At 45.5% G+C, this 18,700-nt stretch overlaps 8 protein-coding genes and 1 non-coding gene across 9 annotated transcripts; 4 read left to right on the forward strand and 5 right to left on the reverse strand.

The window, feature by feature from the left end:
- The first annotated feature begins 61 nt into the window (after positions 1 to 61).
- On the forward strand, positions 62 to 2,140 carry V2V93DRAFT_400204 (uncharacterized protein). Its single transcript, XM_066912573.1, has 2 exons — positions 62 to 183; positions 243 to 2,140. Exons 1-2 carry the CDS (start codon positions 124 to 126, stop codon positions 2,037 to 2,039), a joined length of 1,857 nt encoding a protein of 618 aa, XP_066765955.1. The 5' UTR covers positions 62 to 123; the 3' UTR covers positions 2,040 to 2,140.
- V2V93DRAFT_368345 (Glucanosyltransferase-domain-containing protein) lies at positions 2,071 to 4,160 on the reverse strand. Its single transcript, XM_066909773.1, has 3 exons — positions 3,891 to 4,160; positions 3,780 to 3,821; positions 2,071 to 3,722 (listed from the first exon to the last, which is right to left on the reverse strand). Exons 1-3 carry the CDS (start codon positions 3,979 to 3,981, stop codon positions 2,413 to 2,415), a joined length of 1,443 nt encoding a protein of 480 aa, XP_066765956.1. The 5' UTR covers positions 3,982 to 4,160; the 3' UTR covers positions 2,071 to 2,412.
- Positions 4,161 to 4,405: 245 nt separating this feature from the next.
- On the reverse strand, positions 4,406 to 6,371 carry V2V93DRAFT_400206 (P-loop containing nucleoside triphosphate hydrolase protein). The gene is made up of 3 exons (XM_066912574.1): positions 5,806 to 6,371; positions 5,652 to 5,744; positions 4,406 to 5,589 (listed from the first exon to the last, which is right to left on the reverse strand). Exons 1-3 carry the CDS (start codon positions 6,180 to 6,182, stop codon positions 4,518 to 4,520), a joined length of 1,542 nt encoding a protein of 513 aa, XP_066765957.1. The 5' UTR covers positions 6,183 to 6,371; the 3' UTR covers positions 4,406 to 4,517.
- Positions 6,372 to 6,418: 47 nt separating this feature from the next.
- V2V93DRAFT_368349 (uncharacterized protein) lies at positions 6,419 to 9,132 on the forward strand. Its single transcript, XM_066909774.1, has 5 exons — positions 6,419 to 6,554; positions 6,655 to 6,681; positions 6,757 to 6,941; positions 6,998 to 7,142; positions 7,199 to 9,132. Exons 1-5 carry the CDS (start codon positions 6,495 to 6,497, stop codon positions 8,867 to 8,869), a joined length of 2,088 nt encoding a protein of 695 aa, XP_066765958.1. The 5' UTR covers positions 6,419 to 6,494; the 3' UTR covers positions 8,870 to 9,132.
- On the reverse strand, positions 8,959 to 10,283 carry V2V93DRAFT_368352 (ADP-ribosylation factor family-domain-containing protein). Its single transcript, XM_066909775.1, has 6 exons — positions 10,056 to 10,283; positions 9,972 to 10,000; positions 9,871 to 9,908; positions 9,783 to 9,813; positions 9,651 to 9,723; positions 8,959 to 9,597 (listed from the first exon to the last, which is right to left on the reverse strand). The coding sequence occupies exons 1-6, from the start codon at positions 10,080 to 10,082 to the stop codon at positions 9,241 to 9,243; spliced, it is 555 nt and encodes a 184-aa protein (XP_066765959.1). The 5' UTR covers positions 10,083 to 10,283; the 3' UTR covers positions 8,959 to 9,240.
- Positions 10,284 to 10,353: 70 nt separating this feature from the next.
- V2V93DRAFT_368359 (kinase-like domain-containing protein) lies at positions 10,354 to 12,268 on the reverse strand. The gene is made up of 6 exons (XM_066909776.1): positions 11,881 to 12,268; positions 11,794 to 11,820; positions 11,524 to 11,731; positions 11,007 to 11,463; positions 10,678 to 10,951; positions 10,354 to 10,613 (listed from the first exon to the last, which is right to left on the reverse strand). The coding sequence occupies exons 1-6, from the start codon at positions 11,997 to 11,999 to the stop codon at positions 10,463 to 10,465; spliced, it is 1,236 nt and encodes a 411-aa protein (XP_066765960.1). The 5' UTR covers positions 12,000 to 12,268; the 3' UTR covers positions 10,354 to 10,462.
- Positions 12,269 to 12,786: 518 nt separating this feature from the next.
- On the forward strand, positions 12,787 to 13,882 carry V2V93DRAFT_379779 (uncharacterized protein; the record flags this gene model as incomplete). Its single annotated transcript, XM_066912023.1, has 2 exons — positions 12,787 to 13,593; positions 13,649 to 13,882. 2 exons carry the CDS (start codon positions 12,787 to 12,789, stop codon positions 13,880 to 13,882), a joined length of 1,041 nt encoding a protein of 346 aa, XP_066765961.1.
- An 868-nt stretch (positions 13,883 to 14,750) lies between these two features.
- On the forward strand, positions 14,751 to 14,822 carry V2V93DRAFT_t28. The gene has a single exon. It is a non-coding gene; the product is annotated as a tRNA-Asp (tRNA).
- A 79-nt stretch (positions 14,823 to 14,901) lies between these two features.
- On the reverse strand, positions 14,902 to 18,590 carry V2V93DRAFT_368366 (uncharacterized protein). Its single transcript, XM_066909777.1, has 4 exons — positions 18,307 to 18,590; positions 17,044 to 18,244; positions 15,375 to 16,991; positions 14,902 to 15,307 (listed from the first exon to the last, which is right to left on the reverse strand). Exons 1-4 carry the CDS (start codon positions 18,508 to 18,510, stop codon positions 15,282 to 15,284), a joined length of 3,048 nt encoding a protein of 1,015 aa, XP_066765962.1. The 5' UTR covers positions 18,511 to 18,590; the 3' UTR covers positions 14,902 to 15,281.
- Positions 18,591 to 18,700: the final 110 nt, after the last annotated feature.

Below are 18,700 nucleotides of genomic sequence, written 5' to 3' on the forward strand. Positions count from 1 at the left end.
ACTGCTCTCCTCCGCATGAAAGTCACCACAGATGTCGTCTTTGCCGATATCTCCTCTGTCGCCGCCTCTTCAGTCGCTGCAGCAGTTCGAGTTCAGAAGCAGATCTTGTGCGTTCTGTTCACTATGCCGCAGTCGCTCAAGTCCATTAGGGAGCTCGCTGACGACTGGCTGGCACTGGACCAGGTCCGCACCTCCTTCTTTCTTTTATTGGCCGCCTTCGCTAACTTTCACGTGTTCTACAGAATGAGCCTACTCGAAAGCAGATCACTGAATTGCTGGCGGCTGGAAATGTTGCTGAACTTGATCGTCGTCTACGCACGCCCATCCAGTTCGGCACTGCCGGTCTTCGAGCAAAACTTGAAGCTGGCTTCTCGCGCATGAACGAACTCACCGTCTTGCAGGCTTCTCAAGGCCTTGCTGTGTATGTCTCCGAAGCCGTCCCCGACGCCCTGGCTCGTGGCATTGTTATTGGCCATGATCACCGCCACGAGAGCGACGCCTTTGCTCGCCTCACCGCCTGCGCCTTCATCACCCGTGGCTTCACCGTCTACTTCCTAGACGAGCTAGTTCACACTCCCCTTGTGCCCTTCGCTGTCGTACGTCTTAATGCTGCCTGCGGAGTTATGGTTACGGCATCGCATAATCCGGCCTCGGCGAACGGCTACAAGGTCTACTGGGCCAATGGTTGCCAGATTGTCAGTCCGCACGACAAGGGCATCGCTGCTCAGATTGAAAACAACTACAAACCCTGGGTCTGGGATAAGACTCTTGTTGACCACAGCGGCCTCGTCCATCGTCCGCTGAAAGAGGTCGCCGATAAATATTATGCTCAACTTAAAACTTTAGCTGGCTCCACTCGCATCAATCCGCTGATGCGATTCATGTACACGCCTATGCATGGAGTCGGTCTTCCCTACGCATACCGAGCAGCTTCGCTACTTGGCGCTCGTCCGGATGTAAACATGTTTGTCGTTTCTTCGCAAGCCACGCCAGACCCGGATTTTCCCACTGTCGATTTTCCAAACCCAGAAGAGAAAGGCGCACTTAAGCTTGTCATTGCCGCTGCTCAGGAACTTGGAATTTCTCTTGTAATGGCAAACGATCCCGATGCCGACAGATTTAGTGCCGCAGTTATGGGTGCTGATGGCAAATGGATGCAACTGACTGGCAATGAGCTTGGTATTCTATTTGCATACTTTCTCTTTCATACCATCGTGAGGCCGTTGCCGCCCGCCGAACGTGCTAAAGTTGCAATGCTAAATTCGACTGCTTCTTCGCAAATCTTGCGCTCTCTTGCAGAGACTGAGGGATTTTACTACGAGGAAACATTAACAGGTTTTAAATGGCTTGGTAACCGAGCTATCGAACTCGAAGCGCAAGGATATAATGTTATCTTCGCGTTTGAGGAGGCAATCGGCTACATGTTTCCCGGTATTCACGATAAAGATGGCATTGGAGCCATGCTTATGTTTCTCAAGCTTTTGCGCTGGATTGAGGACACCGTCTCCGGAACAGAGATGACCCGAGCACAAGGCATCATTATTGTGTTAGAGCAAATCTACAGCAAATACGGCTACTTTGAAGATAAAAACAGTTACTACGTTGCGCTTGACCCTCGCGTGACGGCATCAATTTTTCGATATATTCGCACTATGAACTCCTCCTCTCCATCTTCATCCGACGCCGACAGCTCAGAACATTTAGAATCCACATCCTTGTCAGTATATAAGTACCCAGTCTCCGTTGGTGCCCGTAAAGTAACATACTGGCGCGACCTTACTGTTGGATACGACTCATCAACCCTAGATCACCAACCCGTTCTTCCCGTCTCAAAATCGTCGGAGATGATTACGTTTGCTCTTGACTCCACCATTCGCGTAACCATCCGCGGAAGCGGCACAGAACCTAAGCTTAAAGTGTATATTGAAGCAAAGTCCACAGTCAGCCGAGAGGCCAGTCGGCAGATTGCCGAGGAAGTTTGGGATGACTTGGCAAAGGAATGGTTTAGGCCCAGTCAGACTGGTCTCTTAAGCGCATGATATTTGTACACAAGCGTTTATTTTATTTTGTTCTTTGTAAACACACTGTGCTCTCTTTCTAATATCTGAGATCATTTAATATTTCATCATTTATATTTATACTTTATTCTTTCTTACAAAAACATAGAATCATAGAAGTAAACGAACCAATCTCTTGTCAAACTCTAGAATAAAAGGGGAATACTAGAACTAAAAGTACAATAGCAACAAGCTCATCCAATCTGCGTATTTTCCTACAGCGTGGACAAATATGAACGTCCATCAATAACACCAAATCAAACGCAAAAGTAATAGCGGGAAAAAAAAAGAACGAGGGTAATGCTTCTTGAATCTTTACAAAGGTGACAATAGAAGGGTTTATAATTGGAGACACTCAGAAAACAGCCAGGCCAAAGATAAAGCAGACGACAACTGCTGCTGCAGGCATAGCAAAGGAGACAGCACTCTGAGCATGCCCCAAGTTGGCATTGGCAGCCGACGATGATGTAGCAGCCGACGAGGCCGCAGAGGAAGCGGAAGATGAAGAAGACGAGCCACCAGTTGTGGTCGCGATAGCCGAAGAGGAGCCGGCAGAAGACGAACCAGATCTAGCTGACGAAGTACCAGCGGACTGGCTGCCCGTGAGAGAAGCGTCGCCGTCGTCTGAGTTAGCGGGAGTCCACTGGTTAGATGGTCCATCAGTACCAAGAGGAGTGCCGGCACCATCAGTCATGTAAGCCGAAGCCTCCTCGGGGAGATCAGGCAAAGTGTTGCTAGCTTCCCAGAGACCAGCAACATAGTCAGGGCACTCGGAAGCCTTGTTGCTGGTCTTGTAGTTGCCAGTTCCAGAAGGGTCATCAGTTTTAGCAAGCATAGCCTTGAGGTTGTTGTAGTCAGTAAGGACGGTAACTTCGTCGGAGCCAGCAGTGACGTTGACGAGACCGTAGTCGTTGACTTCCTGGACGTACTCGTATACCAGACCACCAGAAAAGACAGAAGACATCTGGGTCGAGTAAATAGAAGCAACTTCAGTGAAGGGGCGAGGCTGGACAAGATTGCAGCCAAATTCAGAGAAGAAGATGGGGAGCGAGTAGTTGCTAAAGTTCTTAACCTTGGTGCTATATCCCGAGACACTAAAGGACGAGGAGCCACACCAAGAATAGTCGTTAATGGCAAAGAACTCGGCACGAGTATCCTCATCGCCGCAGTTAAGGTAGTGGGCAAGCTGGTAACGGTTCTCCTCAACATCAGCAGCAGCATAACCGACGGGAATAGAGCGATAGTCCATGGCCTTGATATAGGCGCGCATGTCACGGATGACAGCCTTGAGGACAGTTGCAGTGTTTGTGGAGTTCACATCGTTAACGACCTCGTTGGCGGCAACAAAGGCGAGGAGGTTGGTGTAGTTCTGGAAAACGTCAATGGTAGCGAAATTGTGCTGAGCGAGGACGTAATTGTAGGAGTACATGGGGTAGTCGCGGGAGATGGACTGATCGGCGGTGGCTACGTCGAGGACAAGGTAGATGTCGTTATCCTCGAGAAGCTGCATGCACTCTGAGTGGTCAGCGGAGTTGTCGACGTGGTAGACGCGGATAGTGTTGAGGCCAAGATTCTTAAGGTAGGGCACATCCCGGGAGCAGACATCGTAGTCCTTGAGAGGGTCAGCGGTGTCTCCATTTGCGTCGGGCGGTTGGTAGTCGACACCTACAGAAGAGTCAGAGAAGAGGACTAGGGAAGATAAAAATGATAAGAGAGAGATACCTCTGATGTAGAAGCGTTCGCCTGTGACGGAGTCGAAGAATGCTAGGAATAGGAGTCAGATAAGGGTCACCGAGGGAGGGAATGCTTGGAATAAAGTAAACCAATGCGTACCATTGCCTTTGACTTCGATTGGGTTGAGGGCGGCGACAGATGATACCGCAGTGGCAGCAGCAGCGAGGATTGCGGTGGCGAGGAATTTCATTGCGAAAGATGAAGAATGAGGAGGAAGAACAGGAGGAGGAAGTACAGGAGATTAAAAGGAAGCCAGAAAAAGCCGAGCCAAGAAAGTCTCTGTAGCAATTCGGCCCGTTCAAATTTTTGTGTGTTTATTTCTGCCTCGAATTTTAAAGTTCTTTGACAGTAAACTCTAATATCTGCGCGTTGTGGATATTTCTCAATCTGGCTATTTTTGGACTGCGAATAACTGCCTGTTTGAGCCTATTCGCATTGTTCGCGACCGTAGTTGAGTTCTCTACGAGTTTCTTGACCGATTTCTTCATCCGACTATTCTATCGTCGTCGAATTCTATCCCACGCTCTCTGACTCCGGCATTCTCTCTGGAATGGACCAAGCCGTGCGCGCGAACTTCCCCTGATGCGGCATCAACACTTAGCCCTAACCTTAAATCAGTCTGAGTATGTAATATATTGCAGTGTATATTAGTAATAACAGCAACAATTGAATTTTCTTTGTAGCTACATGAATAACACCATCCTCTCTTATCTCAATCACTCAGACTCAGCTTAAGCGCACGCCCTTCAGCGCCTTTTTCAATATCTTTTCAACCGTGTCCCAGTCGTTCGTCGGCACTGCAATCATCTGGATCCCAAAGTAGGCTTCAATATCCTCCAGCACCTCCCGCGACCGCTCATCTCCTATAAATGATATCGACACTCCCACGCGCCCAAACCGTCCTGTCCGTCCAATTCGATGCAGATACGTCTGTGGGTCTGCCTCGCCACTCTGCGTCGTCGGCATATCGTAGTTGATAACCATCGACACTGACGGCACATCTATACCGCGCGCAAGCACATTCGTAGTCACGAGAACCTTGCTGCGTCCGGCTCGGAAATCATCAAGAATCTGGTCTCGTTCAAATCCTTCAAACTGTCCATGAAGCACACTCACTTTGTGACCATCTTCCGTCATCCGTCTCCGGATCTCGTCTGCCGTCGCTCGAGTACGCGTGAAAATAATCGATGATCCCACCGTCAATAAATGATAAAGCTCCACTAGCACATCGTACTTGTGCTGCTCTCCATGGCAGTCCATGTACAACTGCTTGATCGCCTTCACGTTCAGCTCGCTCGTCTTCAGTCGAATCTCATTTGCGTTTGGGATAATCGTCCGCGCATACTCTGAAACCTCATCGGGAAAGGTCGCAGAAAACAACACCAGCTGTGTTTCCTTAGGCAGCGAGTTTCGAATTCGAATACACTGATCTCCATGTCCTTGGCCTTCAATCATGTTGTCGGCCTCATCCAGCACAAACACTTTAACCTTATTCAACGGTAGTTGTCTGCGCATAATCAAATCCAGTACTGATCCCGGCGTTCCAACGATAATGTTTTGTGTTAGTTGCTGTCCACGAGGTGGCCTCACGCCTGGAATCGCGAATTCAGTTGTTATCTTTGTATACCTTCCCATCTCTCGCACGACATCCATAATCTGCCTTGCCAACTCTCGCGACGGCGCAAGACAGAGCGCCTGCACATCATGCTCATCTGGATTCACGCGCGACAACATTGTCAGCGTAAAGGCCGCAGTCTTTCCCGTACCGGACTGCGACTGTCCTATCATGTTTCGAGGTCTGAAATTTTACAGTTAGCGCGGGGCAAGAAATCAAGACGATTCTCACACATAGTAACTTACGGATCATTCAACAACAATGGAAGCGCGCGTTCCTGGATTTTGGAAGGCTTCTGAAATTTCATTCCATACAAACCCTTCAGCAACTCTTCCGATCTAAATGTAAAGTAAAGGTTAGTCCTGGGTAATTCGCACGTATCAGGTACATTATGCATACATTCCAAGATCTTCAAATTTCTTAATTGAATAAAGAGTCGAGTTTGGATCCGCTTGCAGATCTGCCAGCTTCACTAACACTTCATGCTCGTTCTCAACAAGACTGACATAGTGCTCATCCTGTTCGACAGCCTTTAGCATTTCTTCCTCAGTCAGCGGCGGAGGCGACACACCACGCGCAGTCGGTGAGGAAATCGGAGGTTCCGCTGAGCCGTCTATAAGTGGTGATGCCATATCATCAAGTTCTTCATCATCTTCTTCTTCAGCCCAGCTGAGTGATGGTTTGGTAGTCGTTTCTGGTACCGGCTTTGATTCTTTAGTCTTATCCGGTGTCTCTGACGATGTCTCAGTCGCCTTAGCAGGCGTATCCCAAGCCATTCTTCAATGTTATTCTCTCAGTAAAACACTTGCTAAAAAACTGTTTTTTTTTAATTCGTCCTATTGCTGCAGTGGACAGATCACGATGTGGGTAAAAACAATTCGATGTTCTAGTATGTTTTTCTGCCTGCCAAAATTTGGTCCAAGTTACCCGGTAATTGCATAACTACATCATCATTATTGCAGTTGCAGCATCTACGATGAGCAGCCCAGTTCCAACTTGTCGTCGACGACAGCCCTAGATAGCGACAGAGCAAAGTAGCTGGAAACAGTCTTTTATATCTTCTAAATCATATTTTCCAGTTTAGGATCATGGAAGCTGTTGATGAGAATGAGATTGAGGATGGCCTTTCGTTTGGCACAGAGTTGAAGGTACATACTGTTTATGCTTATATTTCTCGCTGCTGGACCGCTGATTTAGCCTCATGATCAATTGTATTTGTGATATTAACTGTCGTTCTGTAATTTATAGGATGGTTTCAAAGTGACTGAAGCATGGGTACGTAGCGACTTTTCTGTTTTTAGTATACTCTTTTTCCAAGAGGGTTCTTTCGGCTGATCATGTCCACTTCAGATCGGAAACGGCATTCGATGGCTCGAAGATCTGCAAATGTTTTATCGCGAGCGGTCGACACTTGAAAAAGAATACTCAGTCAAACTTTTGGCATTAACAAAAAAGTATTTTGAAAAGAAGGCAAAAAAGAGTATTTCCCTGTCGGTTGGTGACACACCGCAGGTTACACCCGGTTCACTCGAGTCGTACGTCGCTCTCCGCCTTAAGCTTCTAACTTTGATTCTGACTTTATCAAATTTAGAGCAAGCTTGGTGACATGGACCGATATTCTCACACAGACGGAGAATATGGCTAATGAGCATGATCGGTTGTCGAGCGAGATGAGCTTGCAGGTCGCTGATCAGCTGCGTGGTTTACAGAGTAGATATGAAGAATTTAGAAAAAAGGTTTTTATAATTCTGATTAGTTTGCATAATGAACGAGCTAACGAAGGACGAAATAGCATGTGGTCTTTAACGAGAAGATAGATGAAGAGCGCGAGATAGTTTATGCCGAACTGAAGAAGATGAAAGTGCAATACGATGCAGCCTGTCAGGTCGTTGAAAACTCGCGAATCAAGGCTGAGAAGTCTTTCGATAGCAGTAAATCCAAGGCGACACGTCACTTTGAACAAAATCAGCTTGACATGAATAATGCAAAGAACTCATACCTTATTGCGATCAATGTTGCCAACCGAATCAAGGACAAATACTACTTTCAAGACGTTCCTTCTCTTCTGGATAGTGTTCAAGATTTGAATGAAGCTCGTGTGCGAAAACTTAATGCTATTTGGACACAGGCTTCAAACGTTGAGCTGTCTTGTCTGCAACGCTGCAAAGAACATCTGGAAGCATCTGTACATGCGATCTCACTAAATGACCCTTTTCTTGACTCGGCTATGTTCATGCGTCATAATGCGGTCGCTGATTGGGCGCCTCCTCCGGATTTCATCTATGAGCCTTCACCAATCTGGCATGACGATGATGAGATGATTGTTGATGATGCTGCACAGACGTACTTGCGAAATAAAATTGCTAAATCTCGACGCGGAATCATGGATCTACGGGCAACTGTCGAGCAGAAGAGAGGCGATATTGAAGGTCTTTATCAATTACGTGAGCAAGCTATTAAGGATCCCACGAAAGGCAATTTCGATGAGGTTTTTACAAAACTTATCAATGCTCAGAGAGAGGCGTCTGTTGCGGATACAAAACGCATTGCCCTTGAGGTTGAAGTAGAAACTGTGGAGCTTGTTGTTGGGGATATCATCAAGGGAACCAAGCCGCATGATTTCAAAAGTGTTTCGTTTAAGATTCCAACTACGTGCTTGTTCTGTAATGATTCTATCTGGGGTTTGTCCAGACACGGCTTCAAATGTCGCAGCTGTGGCTACACCTGTCACGCCAAATGTCAGATGAAAGTTCCAGCTGAATGTGCAGGTATGAAGGTCAAGAAAAGTAAGAAGAAGAATAACAATGGCAATGGAAGCTTTAACGGTAACGGAAACGTCTCGGACGATGATGGTGCGTCGGTTATGATGCCACGATCAACAAACTCGATTACGTCTCATACTTCCTCAATGTTAGACTCAATGTCCCGCTTTGGACGACGAAAAGCCAAGTCGAACGCAAGTTCAACAGCGCTACCTTCGGATCCTTATGAACTTCCGAACTCTGCGCCAAAGACACAGGAAGCCCGCGCGAAGTTTGCGTATAGTGCGAACGGCGACGGTGAAATTTCGCTTTCAGCAGGAGACGAGCTGGAAGTTCTTGAGCCCCACGACGGAACAGGTTGGGTTCTAGTGCGAGATGGACTGGCAGAAGGCTTAGTTCCATTTAGTTATCTTGAATTAGTTCCTGATATGACACGTACTTCGTCAATCTCGTCTTCGACAGCGAGTATGATGTCAGGGAAAAAGAAAGGACCCGCAGTTGCTCCTAAACGGGGCGCAAAGAAGATACAGTACGCTATTGCGTTGTACGATTACCAGGGAAGATCTGATGTCGAGTTGACGATCCATGAAGGCGATAAGATTGTATTGACTGGAGGAAACACAGGAGAGGGGTGGACTGAGGGAGAACTGAATGGAGCGATAGGAAGCTTTCCTAGCAACTATGTGAGGATTGTAGATTGATTTGGCAATCAACATTTATTGTTTTAAACCTGTGCAAAGTATTGGGAGTTTTTAGTTTTGGCACTATTTTGTATCTTTCTTTATTTACTCTTGTCTCTATTTTTTATTTGCTAGCTTCAGTGTCCATGGTTTATTTTCATTACAGTAAAAATGCTGTTCGATTCTTTTTTATTAGGTGAGTCAAATGGCCGACCCGTAAACAGCTACTACATTTGAGAAACGATGCCGAAATCCTTCAAACGCTGTACGTATAAACATGAAGCCATTAAACCGTATCCTGTTATCAATGTGTTTTATACATGTCAAAACTGATTGTTCATTAGGATGCCAAGACATAAGGTATACTGTGAGCAAGCTAGGCATTCTATATACTACCGATCTTCACCTTTTGGCATTTTTTCTTTAATCCACGTTAATCCTTCTGCAAGTCCTTCACCTGTTTTTGCATTCGACGACATAACCGTCCACGGTCGTCCACTAGCAACTGTATCCAAATCCAGCTCTCTGGTAACTTCCTGTGCACTCAGAGCTCCTTCTGTGTCTTGTTTATTCGCAAATACAAGCACGATACACCTTTTCATTTCTCTGTCGGATAGAATCCGGTTCAGCTCTTGTTTGGATTCTGATATACGGCTGCGGTCCGCACTATCGACCACGTAGATCAAGGCCTGTGTGCCTGTGAAGTAATGCCTCCATAGCGGTCGTATTTGATCTTGTCCACCAACGTCCTTTTCAATTCGAAAGTCAGTTTGATTAGAAAGAAACGAATTAATCAACTCACCCAGACGTTGAATTTGACACCTCCAAAGGTTACGGATTCGACGTTGAATCCCACTGTTGGCACGGTTGAACCCCTTTTCAATTAGAGTCAGTTAATTTTCTGGGCAAAAGTCAGTATCGTTATAGCTCATACGCTTCGCCAAGTTTTAGTCGAGATAAAATAGCTAATTAGAAACGGTTAGCCGAGTACTAGTATAAGAGAGTAACATTTAGCCACATACTTGTTTTTCCCGCAGCATCCAGGCCAAGCATCAGCAGCCTATTTGATAAGCATTAGCACTAAATGCAAAAAAAATACACTCATCATGTACAGAATGCATACCGGATCTCTCTTGAGCCAAATAGCCGCGCCTGTAGATCAACAGTTAGATTTATACAGGCTGCAATAAACATACAGATTACTCACCACCAAACGCGTCAAAGCATTCCCCATTGCTCGGATCACAGACGTTTAGATTCCAGCTATTTAAGAACAAAAATAGATAGTGAGAAAACAAAGTGGTGGTGGAGATCTGGCTAAAATTTTATACTCCTTGTTCTAAAGTAAATCTGTTCAATGTGTTTAGTTACGCACGATGCGGCGCACAGTAAATGCTGAATTGTGGTTAAGCCACTCTTACCATTAAAATTGCAGATGAATGAGCTAATTTATCTTAACTAAGATACTCCCCATTTACTCTATAAATAGGGACAATCTACTTTTTAAGCAGTCAAAAATCTTTTCCATTATTATTATTTTATGAAAGTGGTAGCCATGTCTCTTGCTTTATTTACAGCTTTATGTAGTGATCTCCAATCTCCCACTTAACATCTCTAATGGTCATTACGTAGTTTCTTCCTCGAAGGGAGTGAGTCGTCAGGCAATCCACTTCGCTTGGTGCCCGGTAGACTCACTGTTTTGATGTCATTATCCTCATTTGATATGCGTCGATGCGGGTACTCCACATTCACAGACTCGAATATACTGGACAAACTAGTTAATACTCCTCTTTCTTTTTGAGGAAGATAATCAATAAGAAGCAACATACTTCGCAGTAGGTTTTGGCATCTCACCAAAATACGGATGCTGCATAGCTTGCTCGGCTGTTAACCGTTTTAATGGGTTATACTCCAAGAGGCCTTGGAGCAACTGAAATCCGCGCTGTCTAGCAGGTTGCTGGGGCTGTGAGGATTGATTTGCATGTGACGAGGATGTGGCATTTGGCACTGTGTTGTACCATGTCTCTAAAACGCTTTGGTAGGTTTTGAACGAAGACAATGCATGATATTCCGGATATTGAGGCAGCGCCGGCCAAGACTCTCCTGAATAACCTGTTAATACAATACCATGCTTTCTAGCGGATGAACACGATCTTACTAGTAGGAGTTCCCAAAATCTCAATAATCTTCTGCATCTGATTCCTTTGAAATGGCACTGTCTTTTTATTATCCATTTTTGCCTCCTCGCCCTTGAAAATCGGCCTCAACGCCAATAGCTCTGCAAATATGCAGCCGACAGCCCAAATATCTACTGCTGGTGTATAATGTCTAGATCCTAAAAGCAGCTCTGGAGCACGATACCAAATTGTAACGACGACTTTGTCTCCTGTGAATAGTGGTTGTAGGGGTTTATGAAATAGACGTGCAAGTCCGAGATCGCCGATCTTGACAACGCCGTCAGCTGTTACCATGATATTTGCCGGTTTTAAATCACGATGAAGCACCCAATTTTGATGAAGATAAGAGACTCCATTCAGGAGCTGCCACAGAATAGATTTCAGCGTTGAATCTGGAATGGGCCGACGATCGGGATGGGAATGAAAATGGATCAGTTGCTAATGGAGAGATATTAGTATCCGTACAACATCTCGCAAGATCTCATATACAATTCATACCAGCAGATCATGCTCCGCAAATTCAAAAACCATATATATACACTTGTCTTCTAATATAATTTCCGTCAAAGTGGTGATATTTGTATGTCGCAGTTCGCGACAAAGGGCAATTTCTCGACATGCTGATTGTGAGATGCCAGTATAATGTGCCACCTCGCCTTCTTTATCTGCCTTGAACTTTTTTATCGCAAATTCTCGTTGTTGAGTACTATACAGATTGTTAAAAAAAAGCCGTTCAAAGCGAACAGTTTGTGGGATATCGGTACATACCCGTATTTCGACCTCGCCTTGTATACCCTTAGGAACAAATAAGTCAGCCTCAGCCTGTCTTTTCAAAAATGCTCTACAACTACACACCGTCCATAAGTTCCGGCAGCAATATATCCCAAAATTTCATATCTATCGAGAACTTTCTTGCGAGTGCTGTCTCGTCTGATTTTGTATCCGCCCAGCGGCGACCTAATAGATAGTGACATGTCTGTCCTGAGCCGTGCCAAGCGGTAGATGAATATAGCGTGTTATGTCAATACAAAAAGACTATAACTACGCCCAAAGCCAACACGTATACAGCTGAATGGTAGATGCGATAAGACAGCAGATCATGGTTCCATTGGTGGAATAAGGAGGAAGTGGTGCTAAGCTGCTAAAAAGTGTCAACGCATAGAAGAGTCTGTCTCATCACGGAGCCGCACCGCCGTCCGAGAACTGCAGGCACGAACACCGAACATCAAAAACTCGAGCGGGCAGCTATCGATTAAGATACTATTCAAATGAGAAACAAACGCTCAATTTTTGCAATTTCTGTAGTAGTATTTATCCCAAATTCTTACAGCTGGCATGCGACAGACAGCTCAAGGTGACTATTGTCCTCGAAGCTACACAATGTGCGGCTTGTAAGCCCAGAAAGAGCACGAGCTGTTCACTAATATAGATTATAGCACCTTATTGATTGTATCTGCGAACGGCTATGTTACAGATTTTCTTTTAAGGAGAAGATTGTTCACGAGATATGAGCGACTGTGCTGTTTATTGCTGATTACGGTAATAGTGGACTGTCCTGGGTATCCGGAATTTCCCGCATAATTAAGTCTAGTTCGACTAACGTTATCGCATCTAGACAAACCTCAAGACAACCTCCAAAGCTAGCCGACCACAGCCACTGTCCTTCCTTTCACGGTAACCTGCCAGTATATACTGCTGGTTATAGTTACAGGTCCTACTGACTCCAATGGTATCTCTGTTGCGTAAAAAAGTAGCAATATAATGGCAGCAGCGGATACTGCGTGGCTTTCTTCTGCAAGATCGCCACATCCTCCAAAGATCACTCTATTGCCCGCGGAATTAATACAGCAAATCGCTTTGCTACTGTCTCATGCAGACTTTAATACCTTTCGCAATGCACTACCAACGCTTCCGGGTTTAGAGCTAAACGACGAGGCCTTCCTCCGCACAAAAATGATTTATGAATTTGGACTCGAAGGGTATCAATACGCCTGTACCGTCAAGAATCATCCACAACTGGCAAGAGTGGTCTCGTGGGACATGGTTTATGGCGGTATGGAAGAGCAGTGGAAGATTCCGTTTGGAGATATGAAAGGCTGGGGTGCGACAGGCTTTGATGGGACTGCACTAGAACCAGTGTACGCCTACCCGCACATTAGATTGATTCCTGCCCACCACGTTTTGGATTTTGGAGCAATGCCAGTGCATGTATATAGAAATATACGTGTAGCACCGGGAAATTATTTATTGCAATACAGAATGTGCATAAAAGAGCGGCCAATCGACAAGTACAACGACTTTGATCACATCGAGTTCAATGTGTACCTCTACGAGCATGATTTCAAAAACGACAGAAGCTCATCTACTGATCCTATAAATCCAACGCGGAAACTGATTTCCTCAACGATATTTGGTAGTGAGACTGCACGAAAAATCGCGCATGGAACCAAAGACGTCGAAATAGCCGAGCTATATGTGCCGCCGGGACGATATTCAGGTTATGAGTGGAGAACTCTTATGATTGAGATTAGAGAGACAGAGCCTTTGTCCCCATTCAGGAGTGGTTTGGTGAGTCAGTGCTGATTACTATTTTTAAAGTTTGAACTAATGATTTTGGCTACAGAATCTCGAATACGTCCACCTCAAGCGCGCAGAACAAGGATCAGATCGTTTCAAGTGTATCTCAGTTGTACCCCAAAAATTTGGACCAAGACTCTCGTGGAATATGCGACCCGAAAATATTAAATACATGACAACTAGTACATCTATGCTGCAGTGGGGAGCAGAAAAAGCTGCTATCACTCTTCGTGAAATGCTGAATGATTTTCCTGAGAGCTCTAGATTTTATGAAAGCTGAGCTTATGCCTGTGGACTAATACCTGTTGTAGCACTCTGCTTTATACTATGCTGCTACGTATACACAAATATCAAAGAGAAAGGTTATTGTTTTTAATTGAGAACAGATTGGTTAGGACATCCCAACGAGTATGCACATTATAGAGTCACAAGTGCTTCTAAAGCAACATTCCTCCTAACAAGCAACCTCAAGTTTTTTTTATGTACCTATTCCCGGAATTTAGCACACATAGAATTTTTGTTTAGAGATACAACCTGCTGCGATTGACAACAGCTACTGATAATCTTTTTATAATCTTTGCAAAGTCGTACTGGGCCAAGATAACTCTCAACTTTAGTCACAAGGCCTATGTATATCTGATAGTTGAGGTTATTCTAATTCTTTTTTTTCCCTGAATAAGCCTTTCAGCGCAAATTCGTGGATTACTTCTGTGTCCTCGTTTCACGCATTTGATCACATGTTAATGTCAACTTTTGCGAAATCTCATATAACATTATCATTCTGTATAAGATAGCTTCATAATTCAGTTTGTTTAAGTCAATTGCGCAACCTCAAGGATTACACAACTAAACAGAAGCCAAGCTTTCGATATGTGGCTTCCTAGAATACATGCATGAGCGTAACAGGAGCAAGAACTAATAATCAATTTTTTTTATTTTTTATTTTTACAAAAACTGAAAGCGCCCTGTAACATTTTATCGACATGCATCCAATAGAATCCTGATAGAAAGATCACCGAGAAAGATGAAGCATAAATATCTTGGTGACAGCAGTTGTAGACAAGTTTATTGGCAGCCCGTGACTATCAAATCGCTTAGTAATAATCTACAGATATATAGGACAAAACGTACTCAAAGTTTTTAAGAAGTCGGTAATAGTTTAGTGGCTAGAATTTCCGCCTGTCACGCGGGGGACCGGGGTTCAATTCCCCGTTACCGAGATTAATGGTCTCGCGACTTTCTTTGACTAATTTTTTTTTGTTTTTCGTTGTCCTTAGAATTGATTAATATTATGTTTTGATTGGTTAATTGCATCCTCTTTAAGAGTAGGTACGAAATTATGTTTTTTGATGAGAAGACACTCGAGCATATGGAAATACGGGCAGAAAATTTGTGCAATAATTTTGAACACATAAGATAAAAAATCATGAAGAAAGAATAAGTAATGAGACCATTTACGATTCACATCATTAAGGATAGGCATCTAGTCTAAGAAGAGCATTCTTTTGCTATATGTAATGGCCACCATGACATGCAGTTGTTGGCACGATAATGGAAAAATATAACACTGAGAATAAGAGTATATAAATCAAAAAAAAAAAAGCAAAAGCACGACAATAAAATAGGAAATACCAAAACTCGACCAATTATCAACAGTGAAATCAACCACCTTCATAGCGTCAGAATCCGAAAGGATTTTCAGCAGCTATAATTATGAGAGAGTTAGCATTTACATCGGTCTTAGAAATTAAAAGCAAAGTAAAACTACTTACTAGCAGCTGCCAAATTAGCCTGCCTTTTACCAGTCGGAGTAGGTTGCACTGGCTTGATCCCAAAGCTAACTTTAGGAGGTGGTCCAGTCTTTGTGGGTACAAGTGGGGTCATGATATCACGTCCACCTGACGGACCATTGCCAAAACCCCATCCAGTTGGCTGCGACTGCAGCACTTGAGGTTGTTGCGACTGCAGGGGTTGGAAAGCGGTCGGCTGAGGCTGAAGTGCACCACCAAATCCGGTTTGCATAGCCGCGATGCCAAACTGCGATTGTGGCACGAAGGAGCGAGTAGGCTGCGCCTGTAATGGTTGAGTGACAACAGTTTGGAACGGTGACTGCTGTGGGTACCCGGTCTGCTGGATATATACGACGCCACTGCCGTTCGACTGCTGCGGAGGGGCGGGAATCTGCTGAACATACTGCGTGTTCTGCTGCTGCTGCGGAGGGGGTGGTGCAGGCCGATGAATACCGTAAAACACAGGTTGTTGTTGTTGCACCGGAGGGGATTGCACAAATACGGTGTTCATCGGGATTTGTTGAGGAGCAGTAACAGATGCAAAGACAGGCTGCGGCTGTTGTGCCTGTGAGGCAAAAATCATTCCGGTCGGCGAAACTATTTGCTGCTGTGGTTGCTGCTGGAAAACAATCTTGGGCTGCATTGCAATGTACTGTCCGGTAGGTTGAGCTTGCTGGCCAGTGATGGCAGACACAATTGGTGCGGGAGTTGGCTGAGTGAGCTGCGGCTGCTGCCGTGGGGCCTCTTGAGTCGACTGCGCGGGCGCCTGGGATGGGACAAGCGGTGTCATAAGATCTCTCAAGGCACCAGTAGGCTCGGGGTACTGCACTGAGGCGGCGGGTGCCGCAAGAGTTGGTGCTTGCGTCTCACCGGATGACGAAAGTAAATCGCTATCAGCTGGGCCTGAGTTTGGACGCTTGGGTTGGGGCGGAGGTTGATCTCCAGACAATAGCTTGCCATCCACTGAAGTCGTATTAGTTACCGCTGGTGCGGGTCGCGATTTGCGAGTGTTATTTTTCAGCCCACCGTCAGGACCAGCAAAAAGAGTGTCACCTTCCTCGTCTGCATCGGCTGCAGAGGCGGCGGTCTTTTTTCGATACCTCTCGTCAATGACTTTAGACACGCGAAGGATATCGCCTTCTTTGAGTCCTAGCATACGCATAACTGATTGCGTGATGTCCGGTAGTACAGCTTCATCCATTTGATCTCGCTCAAAGTTGATAGCATATCGCTGGCAACTATTGTAGTCAACACCACACGACAAAAAGAAATCAAACCAGTCAAATGAACCCTTTTTGGTTCCGTTACTTGCACCATTCTCGCGATTTCGTGGAGGAGCACCGCTTTGACTAGATTCGCCTGAGGAAACGGCGCCCATAGTCGATCGTCTACGACCAGAATCCGGTCGAACCGATTCGCCAGTCAGTCGTTCGACATAATCTAAGTCCTCAATTGACATTTTGTTTGCAGCAACTGCAATCTTGACACCATTAAGTTTATGCAGTTGAATTTTACCATCTTGAAGACCGACAAAAGCAGCCTCTACTTTGAAGGAGCCAGTGCGGTCTGTCCATGTACGAGTTTTAGAAGGATCCGGTTCTGTTCCTGTCAGTAACGTGGTATTGAAAAAAATGAATAGTAAGACACATACTCGGTTTTGAAGGTGCTCTTGGAGGTGGCGATGCCTCTGACTCCCTCTTGGACAGGCGAGATTCTCTTTTTGTGGATCTTTTAGATTTTCGGGGGGACTCTTCTTCTATTTCAGCTGGTTTCCGAGCTGGTTTTTTAATAATTTCAATATAGCTTCGCGGAACAACACCTTCGCGTCCGGAAACTGCATGCTTGATTACAAGCCACTCGTCGCTCATACTGTCATCAAGAATAAACACGTCATCACCTTCACGTACAGTGACTTCATCATTTCCTTCAGCATCAAAGTCATACAAAGCACGACCGTACTTTTGACCGGCAGGGACAGACGCGTGTATGACTTCACGCAGACCAGTGGCACGCTTTGCGCCAACTAAATCACCAATAGCAGAAATAATTTCGGCTGCCGCATCTTTAGACCCCGCATGTAGATCAAGAGAAATAGAAGGATGCTCGAAATCAAGAAATACGTGTTTCTTTTCCGAGTTATAATGCACAAGGTTTGTAATTGACCATTGCTGGGACGAAGAGCTCGATTTCTCACTTTCGGGAGAGAACATGATTGATCCATTGCCAATTCCAAGAGTCGCCTTGTACTTCTTCTTGCCATCTACTTCTTGAACACTCCATGTAAGGAACCCCGTGTTGCGCTTCGAAGGAGAAGATGATTTGGGAGAGACGATTGACTCGTTGGATTGAGCAGAATAAGTTCGCGGGCGGGCAGGCAGCCGCGGTGCATCTTCCTCGTCCTCTTCGTCATCATATTCCGGCTCTGGTTCACGATAGTGAGAATAACTATCTGAGCGGCGAGAAGCATAAGATTGCTGCTGCTCGACCTGTGGACGAACCGGATGTGGCGGTGCTTCTTCATATTGCGATTCATATGGCTGTTCGTACTGCGATTCATACTGCTGCACCTGTTGCTGAGGTACCGGCATCTGCACAGGAGCTACCGGTGTATCAGCCACAGCAGCCTGCTGCGGATTGGCGAGACGGGCTGCATGTGCTTGCGCGTCGGCCTCGGAGAGGTACTCGAGGTAGTTTGACGGTGCAAAGCCATACTCATCGCGCACACCGATCAGGACCCAGTCCGGATCGGAGGTATCGTAAACATCTAGCAGCTCATCTTCCTTAATTGAAACTTCTTCGTCGGTTTGGCGGTCGTAGTCGTACATTGCGCGGGCCTTACCCGAGATGGGCAACTATAGAACAGACGAGGTTGTCAGTTGCATTCTAGATAGAAGCAATCATAAGGATCAAATACACTCTCAACGTAATTATTTGGCACAAGTCCCACCGGCTCGTCCTCTTCCGCGCCGACCATCCGCTTCTTTGCTTTCCACCACTCATCTTCAGTATTCTTGTCGAGGATGTAGAGCACGTCTCCCTCAGCGAGCGAGAGCTCCTGCGGTGACTGCGCCACGTACGGGTAAATCGCCACGCAAAGGGCAAGAAACAGCGACGGCATTTCTTGGTATTCTTTGTCTTTAGCAGTCTATCTCTAATGATACAACTTGCAATTGCGCAGCAGAGTCTGCGATATGTGCTGATTGCCGTAAACAGCCGCGTCGGCCTGGCAACGAGTTCATTAGGACACAAAACCCTCAATGATTACACGAAAATATTTAGCTCAACTTCTCATTCATGATAATACGACA

The sequence above is a fragment of the Kockiozyma suomiensis genome, assembly GCF_038497685.1.
Source record: "Kockiozyma suomiensis strain NRRL Y-17356 unplaced genomic scaffold V2V93scaffold_6, whole genome shotgun sequence".
In the NCBI taxonomy this organism is placed as follows: Eukaryota; Fungi; Ascomycota; class Lipomycetes; order Lipomycetales; family Lipomycetaceae; genus Kockiozyma; species Kockiozyma suomiensis.